The sequence below is a fragment of the Sinocyclocheilus anshuiensis genome, unplaced genomic scaffold, assembly GCF_001515605.1.
Source record: "Sinocyclocheilus anshuiensis isolate Anshui unplaced genomic scaffold, SAMN03320099.WGS_v1.1 scaffold673, whole genome shotgun sequence".
Lineage (NCBI taxonomy): Eukaryota > Metazoa > Chordata > Actinopteri > Cypriniformes > Cyprinidae > Sinocyclocheilus > Sinocyclocheilus anshuiensis.
The window spans coordinates 29,272-39,724 of NW_015539862.1; the positions used below are offsets into that span (position 1 = coordinate 29,272).

General features: G+C 33.1%; 1 protein-coding gene and 1 long non-coding RNA gene across 2 annotated transcripts in view; one reads left to right on the forward strand and one right to left on the reverse strand.

Annotated features, from left to right (window-relative positions):
- Nucleotides 1–10,453, forward strand: part of LOC107684934 (protein wntless homolog) — a gene marked incomplete at its 5' end in the record, with an annotated part of 39,285 nt that extends 28,832 nt beyond the window's left edge. Inside the window, one exon of the mRNA XM_016481321.1 lies at nt 9,480–10,453. Within this exon, the coding sequence (XP_016336807.1) occupies nt 9,480–9,589 (110 nt within the window). The remainder of the gene's footprint in view (nt 1–9,479) is intronic.
- LOC107684928 (uncharacterized) lies at nt 3,032–6,815 on the reverse strand. Its single transcript, XR_001633902.1, has 3 exons — nt 6,737–6,815; nt 3,893–3,964; nt 3,032–3,074 (listed from the first exon to the last, which is right to left on the reverse strand). It is a non-coding gene; the product is annotated as an uncharacterized LOC107684928 (long non-coding RNA).

Here is a 10,453-nt window from a genome sequence, read left to right on the forward strand (position 1 = left end):
AAATGGGTTTAATATATCATGCAGCCTTGGAAAACAGACTAAAAATGTGTTTTATACATTCTCGTCTGTGAAACGCGCCACTTCCGGTATTTTGCCGGTTAGTCGACGCGAGCAAAATGAAGTCGAGAATTTTTAAAAATCGAATAGTCGAATAAAATCGACGAATCGCGACAGCCCTTCTGTGTAGTGCCATTATATAATAGATGTCTGCTAATGTGTATTGTTTGTTTTCAGAGAGAAAATGTCAAAAAAGAGAAACTACAGCGCCTGTCCAAAAATTATAGAGGCATGTCACCTTTACCATGAGGGCACAGTGAAAGTTTTCTGCTTTGCATACTGTATGTTTTTCATTTTTAATGTTTAAATTTGTTTAAATTGTCAGTGGTCCTTCCTAAACTCTCCTGTTATTATAATTTATTGTAAATGTATGAGCCAAAAATCTGTTCATAATGACTTTGTTTGGTAGGTAGAACATGTTTGTAATCTTATGAAGAATATATACTACCATTAAAAAGTTATATATATTTTTTATTTCTATATACGTTTTGGAAATTAATATTTTTATTTAGCAAGGATGTATTAAATTGATCAAAAATTACTGTATTGACATTTGTAATGTTGCAAAAATTATTAGAATGATTAGATATTGATATAAGCATATTAGAATGATTTCTGAATTATCATGTGACACTGACTGAAGACTGGGGTAATGGCTGCTGAAAATTAATCTTTGCCATAACGGCAATAAATTACATTTTAAAATAAATAATAATAATAAATTAATTTTAAAGTGTAATTTCACTCTATTATTGTTTTCAGTGCTTTTTGTGATCAAATAAATGTATCCTTGATGGGCACTACAGACTTTTTATTTTTTAATACCCATTAATAATGGAATGGGTTAGAAATGGTGGTGACAAGGTGCTTTCTTTCTTTGAGCGCTAGCAAACATTAGTAAAAGGATTTTTTTTAAATACTTCCCGCTCACTGAATAAATATATTGATGTTTTACTACTTTAAAATCAATATTTTTTTTATATTTTGTGAAAAAATTATTTGGAACACAGGCGGGCTTAAATGGTGCCAAAGTACCAATTAAGCCCATGCCAGACTTTTGACTTTATTCATGTATATCAACTAATTTTAATAAATTTTTAAATGAGAGAGAAATTGCATTTTAACAAATTATTTTTTCTTATAAATCATGTCAATATCTATGAAAAACTCCTAAACTTAGATTTTGGTAGGCTTAATGGGTACACTTTCCCTAAAGGTCTTTATTTTTATGTCTGCCAGATAGCTGTAAATGCATACAAATATGAGTGTATTTATACTGTACAAGAAATTATGAGTTCACATACAAGGACCTGTTACTGACAGTTAACACAAAAGTTTTATTCAGCTGTGCACTATGAGAGATATTAAAGGTTTGGTTCCTCATGCAAGTAGTGACTCACTATATCAATCACTAATCAATAGCTTATAAATGAATGAAGGGCAAATTTGAGATTTGGCACAGAATGCTGCAAATATGTTGCCCCTATAGAGCATTGTATTGTTAGCATTAGGATTATTTGGTTTACAGACAAACTGAGACTACATTTTGAGGCACACCCAAAACTGCTCAGTTTTTCCCATGAATCATGAGAAATGAATGTGTAATGCACAAATTTTAAATGATGCTGTCTAAATCAATCTTGGAAAGTGTTTCTTAAAAGATTTCTCAAAAGAGTGAGACGGTGCTGATTCATGTCTGCAGCACAAGGAAATCAGTGCCTGCAGCACTGTAAGGACATTCACTTAGCACCATGTTACACCGTCTCCTCATGTTAAGTTTGTTTTAAGACAAGCACATCTTCATGCCAGGAAAGGGTGGTGCTTTGTTTTTTTCCTCTTTTGGGGAAATGGGCCTCTTTGGTGGCAGTGGGTGTCTCTAATCTAGGCCAGGCATCCTACTTGGGCTGGTCTAATGAAAACCATCAATATCTTGATGTCATGCTTGAAACTTTCTGTCCCTGAATGGTGTTTATTGTTATGTTAGATTACCCTAGTGAAAAAAGTATACTAAGTATACTTGCAGCCAGACTAATTGTCAGTATACTTCAAGTGTGTTAATGATTAGTTAACTTGAAGTGTGCTATTTTGGAACAACACTTTTTTGTACTAAGTGTATTTTAGTTGTAATTAAATTATACTGAAGTATAACTTTAAATGTATTTAGTGTACTTTTATATGCTAAATTGGAACAACTTCAAGTATACTTAGTACACTTTAAGTATATGCCTATTTACATGCTTGATTAGTGATATTAAAGTGTACTTTTTTTGTATTACGAGTACATTACAAATTAATTATGAGTGTCTTTGAAACACACAAGCAATATACTATAAATATATTATTTTTGAGTAAAAAATATGCAAATTTTTCCCTAATGCTGAATCCACTTTTTAAGGTCATTACAATAAATACATAACTTCAGTGACAGACAGAGACACATTATTAAAGGGCTAGTTAGCACCCAACAATGAAAATTTGATGTTTATCTGCTTACCCCCAGGGCATTCAAGATGTAGGTGACTTTGTTTCTTCAGTAGAACACAAACAAAGATTTTTAACTCAAACCGTTGCAGTCTGTCAGTCATATAATGTAAGTGAATGGGATTCACGGCTTTGAGAGTCCAAAAAACATACACAAACAAAACCAAATTAAACCCTGCGGCTCGTGACTGTAAAGACACGAAACGATCAGTCTGTGCAAGAAACTGAACAGTATTTATATCATTTTTTACCTCTGATTTACTGCAATGTCCGAACTGTCCTGAGCGCATTCACAGATCAGGCTAAATTGTAATGTAGACATGCATTTTCTGTAAAGCTGCTTTGAGAAGCTGGTGTACTCTAAATAAGGGCATAAAGTGCAAAAACAGCAGCAGTGCACTAGACTTGGTTGACGTCACCTCTCCGTCTTCAAAGACAATCAAAACATCCAGTGGCTTCCCTCATGATATTTCCTCTTCCTCCTCAACGGCAATGATGGGGACTGCTGCCTTCTGCACCTGGTCAGGCTCCTTTTTCTAAATGCATGAAAAAAAGTGTTAGTATATGTCACAACAAATCATAAAATTAACCCTTGTGTGGCAAGACCTATTTAAATTTTCATAAATGAAAATAAAGGTGTGAAGGATCAGAGTAGTGTTTATTCAGTAGGGCGTGTGCCCATTTAAAACCCTGTAGTACTTTTTAAAAACTTGCAATTTTCACAACGTCTTCCAGAGCTGCTGGTCAACTAGATTTAATTGGGAAAAACTTTCAGGGGTGTATCAAATGAATGTTCTTGAGCTTGAATTTAATTTTTATTAATAAAACATCCAAATAAATATAATTTAATAAATATAAATAATAAACCAACAGTCCTTTATACAAACCCAAAGCAACTTTAAGATAAGTGCAAGTGGAAATATAACACACAAGACATTTTTTGTAATCCATATTAAGAAAGCCTACTATAACTAGAACTTTCAAGACATAACTAGAACTTTCAAGACCCAACTCGTATTCTTCTGAAGCATAATGACTGAATCAAAGGCAAACTGAAATTTAATGTTATTCATTCTGCCAGTCTGAATGAGACCTTCTGAATCAAAAATGGCGGCACACTAACATCTAACATCATTGATCCTTGGTGAAAGAACCAGTATTTGTCGGGGCTGTGTATGCATGAGTTGATAAATTTTCAGATTTAAAATATATTTTATATTATATATTTAATATATATAAAATATATAAATATTTATATATGTAAAATATACTTAAAAAACCTTTCAGAAAGTGATGGTTTACATCTCGCATAACACTAAAACCCATCAATTAAATCAATGTGAATTCTACTTACTTCACTTTAGGCTCGTAGTATTGCAGCCATCTTGTTGCCTTTGACATCCCAGCACTCCACGCTGCCTTTGCTCTGAAAACATTGATTTCAAAAACATATGCAAGTATGAGTTTCAAATTAAAAAACGCAAGGCGCAAATATCAGTCTGAAATGGTAAATAACGTTAGCAAAACAGCTATCATAAATGCTCCTCCAGCCGCTTTGTTTACCGGTGTTACGAGATTTTCGGTTTCTGAGATTTTCGGTTTCAGTGGGCGGAGCATACATGAATATTCATGAGTTTCCGGACATGCCGTGGAATCAAGTGGAACTGAGAATTCCAGTTCACGCTCCTTGTATCTCAACAGGTTTAATGGAATATTTTAAAAAAGGTAAATATGTTTACAGTGTTGCACAAACCTATGCCTAAACTACATTTGTTCATCATTTTGTAACAGTTTACAATGTTTTTATTAGTTTGCACGTTTTGTGCAGTCGTCGCTGACTGAATGACTGCAGACATTCAGCACACTTAACTTACTTTGATTTCAGTTCGTTGTGCTGTAGCTTGCAATGCTTTAAATCTATGTCTGTTGTTAGTTGTTATCATTTGAGTACAACAGCTGAAATAAACTTGTATTTGTGGACTAATCGTTTTTCATCTATCCTGGTGTGATTGCACTATGTTCTTAAACTGTTAGGCTTAGGCTATATTTACAAAATGAATAGGAATCTAAGACCACACACACAAGCATGCAAGTGTTTCTTTAATAAGTAACATTTTGGTTTAAACAAAATTGTATGGACAAAAGTTTAAAAAGTATTTTTAATTTTATTAACAAATGTTCATAAGTGTGCTTGTTTTGATATGATATATACAATTCTAGGGATTTGTATTAGTAAGGTTCTTTGTTCATGTTCACCAACTGCATCAGATTAAAAATATTAAAAAACATTAACATTGTGAAATAATTTTACAATTTAAAATAAAGTTATAAAGTATAACAATAATAATAATTTGCACGGTTTGATGTAATGTGAGCTAATTTAGATTAAATCACCATTGGTAGAGTGATTTATTGTAATGCTTTTTTTCCTCAGTTGGTCAGAACAAACGTGGCAGAGTTGTTTCTTGTTCAGATGACAATATCCGGTGAAAATGCTTATTTTGGTCATATATTCCAAGACCTAGGCTAGAATCTGTGAGTGCAAAGTACAGTATCCACACCGGTGTGTGACTGACTGCCGCACACATACTCCTCAAAACATTAGATTCATCCGCGCTGGAGCCGTGCCGCCGCACAACTCACACAAGGAAGATAATTCTGCACACGGCTGCAATTGCAGGTTTTCAAACAGAGATGGCGACAAAGAGGCAAAACTTACGGACTGCAGCTTTAATTAAAGTTAAATATTTATATTTAGGTAATGTAAGTACTGCTGTTCATCAGTGTGTTTTCAACTCTATGCACTATGTACTCAACCATGTAGTGTATGAATTATATAAGGTTATTCTGTTATTCATAAATGGAGCCTGATACAGTAGCCCCTCCCCTTTGCTACGTTAAAGCTTCGGCAGTTGAGTGCATGCAGTGTCCAACATTTCACACTTCATTTTTTTCAGTTATTTAAGTGCATTCTTTTTTGAATTTTCAATGTGAACACACTACTCGCACTATTTATACTACAGAACGTCATAGAATAGTGCATAAGGCTATGTTCACACTTGCCATCTTTTTTGAAGCTTCCAGCATCTGTTTTACCTAAAAGTCCTATGGAGTAAACCGTGTTTTCAAAAAAGTCCTGAGCGCTTTTGACACCGCCGACATCTTTTTCTGCAGCTCAGAGCATCTACTTTATTTTAGGCCCATAGTATTGCAGCCATCTTGTTGCCTTTGACATCCAAGCACTCCACGTTGCTTTTGCTCTGAAAACATTGATTTCAATAACATATGCATGTATGAGTTTCAAATTAAAAAACGCGAGGCGCAAATATCAGTCTGACTCTGAACTGGTAAATAACGTTAGCAAAACAGCCATCATAAATGCTCCTCGAGCTGATTTGTTTACCGGGGCTTCGGCTGCATTAGTAAACTTAATTAGCATCACGGATATGCTAGATGAAACTGACGAAGTGGATCATAAATAACGATTAACAAAAAGTTAAAAGTTATTGTAATATAGTGAATGGGTGGGTTTGTCTTAACGTTACGCGAGTGTCGGTTACATCTGTCAGCCGTCTTTCTGGTTTAAAAGACAAAAATCACCGGACTTGTTTGTCTTGTCGACTGAGAAAAGCACACAAAATTATTTTTTTATTTTTTATTTTCCCACTGACAAACTGTGGTGTAAAACACTGCATATTTAACACTTGCCGTTGATAACTTTGATGTAATGGCGTGGTAGTTCCTCTTTGCTAGCTAATACATTAATTGAAGTGACATGTGGCCAAGTATGGTGACCCATACTCGGAATTAGTGCTCTGCATTTATCCCATCCAAAGTGCACACACACAGCAGTGAACACACACACACCGTGAACACACACCCGGAGCAGTGGGCAGCCATTTTTTGCTGCGGCGCCCGGGGAGCAGTTGGGGGTTCGGTGCCTTGCTCAAGGGCACCTCAGTCGTGGTATTGAAGGTGGGAGAGAGCGCTGTACATTCACTCCCCCCACCTACAATCCCTGCCGGTACGTACCAACCTTAGGGTTACGAGTCCGACTCTCTAACCATTAGGCCACGACTTCCCCACGACTTTAACGTTGCTAAGATACAACATATATATAAAAATAATAAGATACAACAATAAATCATAAACGTTCAAAAGTGCTTTAAATGGGAATAAAGAAGCTTGAAATGCTTACCTGTTCTTTTTCATGACTCTTTGAGTGAGCTCAGCTCAGCTGTGATTGGACGGGCTGACGTCACGGGACTGACTAGAAAACGGGCGCGGTTTTTGAATCTTTTTAGGAAACACATTAAAAAATATATATATTGCCATAAGTAAAAGTTATTACATTAAAAAAGGCTTAATGTAGGCTTAATATGAAATACTTATGTACACTGAAAAAAAAACGAGAATTTTTTTTAAGATATGTGGTTGCAAACAATTTATTTTAGCTACATTTAAATAAAAAAAATGTTGAAAGTTAGTCAACTAAATTTGTTTATTTAAATGTAGCTAAAATAAATTGATTGCAACCACTTTCCTTAAAAAAATGTTGTAAATTCAATGAATCATTTTTTTCCAGTGAAATATAGTAAATATTAGTAAATATATAAATATAAATATATAAATAGTACATGTATTTACTATTGTTTCTGTATTTATTTGATTAGCTTTTAATTAGTTATAATAACCTATAGCCCTATACTCTATACAAACATTTTTCTCCAAAAACATTATTTAAAAGAAAAAAAAATGAAGTAAAAGAAAAAAGTTGTTTCAAGTCTGTTCAACATGATGCAGTCAACCTGATATAATGGTGTTAAATCAAAAGGAATTGTTTAAATAAAGTGAACAGCATTAAAAATCATTTTTTCAGTGAGCTGTGTTCTTTATCATTCCTGTAATGACACATAACAAAAAGAGAAACAATTCTGTTGTACAGATAAGTGATGGAACATTCTGTGAAATTATGACCCTGGTGGCTTTCAAGTGTGTGGATGGGGCATCTTCTGCATCCACCACAAATAGATTCTGTGTTTTAGCTGTTTAGTGTTTTTAACTAAATTTATCCTCAACATTTATATAGTGTCTCATAATGTATTTGCTGTCCATCCTCAATCACTCAAATGTAAATGTGTAATTATTAGGTCTAATGAAAAACTGTATGCCATTCCACTTCCAAATAAACTGATTATTATGGGGAACTACTTCTGCAGCTTTATACAGATATCAATGCCAATTGTTGTTTTTCAGCTTTATTTCTCCATAAAATTTATAATGATATGTTATAATAATGCAATATAATATAATAATATTAATGCAGAGTGAGTGAACTTCAGTTTTTGGCCGTGCAATATAGACAGTGTTTACTTGACTGTACACTTTATAATGCATTCGCTTTATTTATTTGTTTTATTACTTTCTGAAAACAATGTATGTCCAAGTAATGAAGTGAATTCCAAGCATGAAGAAGTAAACTTAAAATATACTCAAAAATGTACTATACTACCACTTATACTATACTACATATACTATACAAATACAATATACTATACATATACATATACAAATATACTACAACTTCAGGTTATTTAATAATATACTTTGAAAGTATACTTTCAATGCATTGTTACAATGATCATTTTCAGCACACAGTTAAAAAATATTCATAAAATATATTTAAGTAAAGTGCAAATAAATATACTTATAAAAAATAAACAGAACTTTCAATTCAAGTATATTTTTGTAAATATATATTTTTTAGAAAATATACTAAATTACAATTGTTTTAAAGTGTGTTAAAAGTTGTACTGTGAAAAAAGGGAAAAGCATGATGCTAATATACTTTTTTATATATTTAAAGATAGTACATTCTTTGTTAGTGTATTTGCAATGTACTATTAAAACTTTTTCACAAGGGTAGGCCTTCTGGATATCTTCAAACATTACCTCAATATTTCAGGCTTTGTTTTATGTTTTATGTTTTAAGTGTCACTCTCAGCTCTCAGGCTGAAATGTTGTAGACAACATATAGACAATTTGGTAGTAAATTGTTTAAATTGCCAGTGGTCATATCCTTCCTAAATTCTCCTGTTATTATAATTTGAGTAAATGTATGAGCCGAAAATCTGTTCATAATGACTTTACTGGTTAGATGTTTGGTAGAATATGTTTATGTGATCTTATGAAGAATATATACTATACCATTAAACACTTTTGGGTCAGTAATATTTACAGTAAAATATTTATTTATTTATAGAAATTAATAGTTTTATTTAGCAAGGATGCATTAAATTGATCAAAAATTACTGTATAGACATTTATAATGTTACAAAGGATTTGTAGTTCCAAATCAGCATATTAGAATGATTTCTGAAGGATCATATGACACTGAAGACTGGAGTAATGGCTGCTAAAAATTCATCTTTGCCATCACAGCAATAAATTACATTTATTTTTATTAAATTAAAAAAAAAAAAAAAAAAAATGCAATTTCACTCTATTGTTGTTTTCAGTGTATTGTTTGACCAAATAAATGCGTCTTTGATGGGCATTACAGACTTTTAAAAAAACATGAAAAATTAACTTTTTCCTTTTTATTTTTTTAATAGCCTCTAATAATGGAACATGTTTGAAACTTTCTTTATGGGTTTCTATTCCCAAATGGTGCTTATTGTTATTGCATATATACACTATGGTTATTTGTTCTTGACATGATTGCAAACATAGTAAATCACATATGGTTTTCCATGTTTGTTCAGACTTGTGCTGGAACAATTTTGGGGTATTTTTTATTTGTTATGCTGAATTCTTTATGAAGAAGACATGATCACCTTGAAACTTATGTTTCCTGCTGTTCCTACCCTGTCATAATGATGTGATGTGCAAGTATTGATCAGTCACTGATACATATTCCTATGCTCTTTTTTTCCATATAGCTGATCAAGCTGGAAACAGTGGTGAAGACATACAGTTGACCACCACCATCACACATGTGGATGGACCTACAGAGATCTACAAAATGACCGGCAAAGAAGCTCAAGAGTAACCATCACCTTTATTCAGGGTCCAACAAAAGTCTCAAAAGTTCATACAATACGCTTTTGTGTGTCCTTTGTGTTCCCTGTCATTTCAAACACAGCCTCACAAATATTAAGCCCCTTTTCACTTATTGGCTTTCCATTCCACTAAGGTTCAGTCTAAAACATCTGCTTGTGCTGAGTGGTAGAAAAATGGAGTTGCACACCATCTTGTGGGTGCTGAGAGAAATTATGATGTGTATCTCGCACTGTGGATAGGCAAAGGCACTGGTGTTTGCAAGGACCAATACAAATACTTAAAAAATTGGGAGGAAAGGGAATCAAGGTCATTTCTTTTAATCATGCAGCAATTGTTTCTTGTTTGTGTATTCTGTAGCTGAGATCATTGTTTTCCCCTTTGATTTTTGCAATTACAAAACAAGGAAGAAAAACTCTGTCAGCATACTGTATAGTTACGCATGTGTTTTTTTTTCTTTTTTTCTGTTGATCCTTCCTCATAGGACTTCCTTAAACACTCCCTACCAAAAGTAAACACACCCATGGAACCCATAACGTGAATGACCGAGTTCAAATCAAGGTCCCCCAGAGCAAGATGTGGACGTAAAGTGCCATATAGATAGATTCAGGTCAACACTATGTTCATTATGTTACAATGTAGAGATATATTTTTTATAATGTGCTTGTTTTCGTCTGTATGAAAGCATTAGTCGCTGTATTGTAGCACTGCATTGTAAAAAAAAATCTTTTGGAGATTTTTTTATTGTATCACATGGAAATTTAGGGTTTTTATGCTAATTTAAATAATAATAAAAAAACATTTTAGATTTGTTTGGATAAAGGGACATTGCTTAATAAAACACTGGTGAACAGAA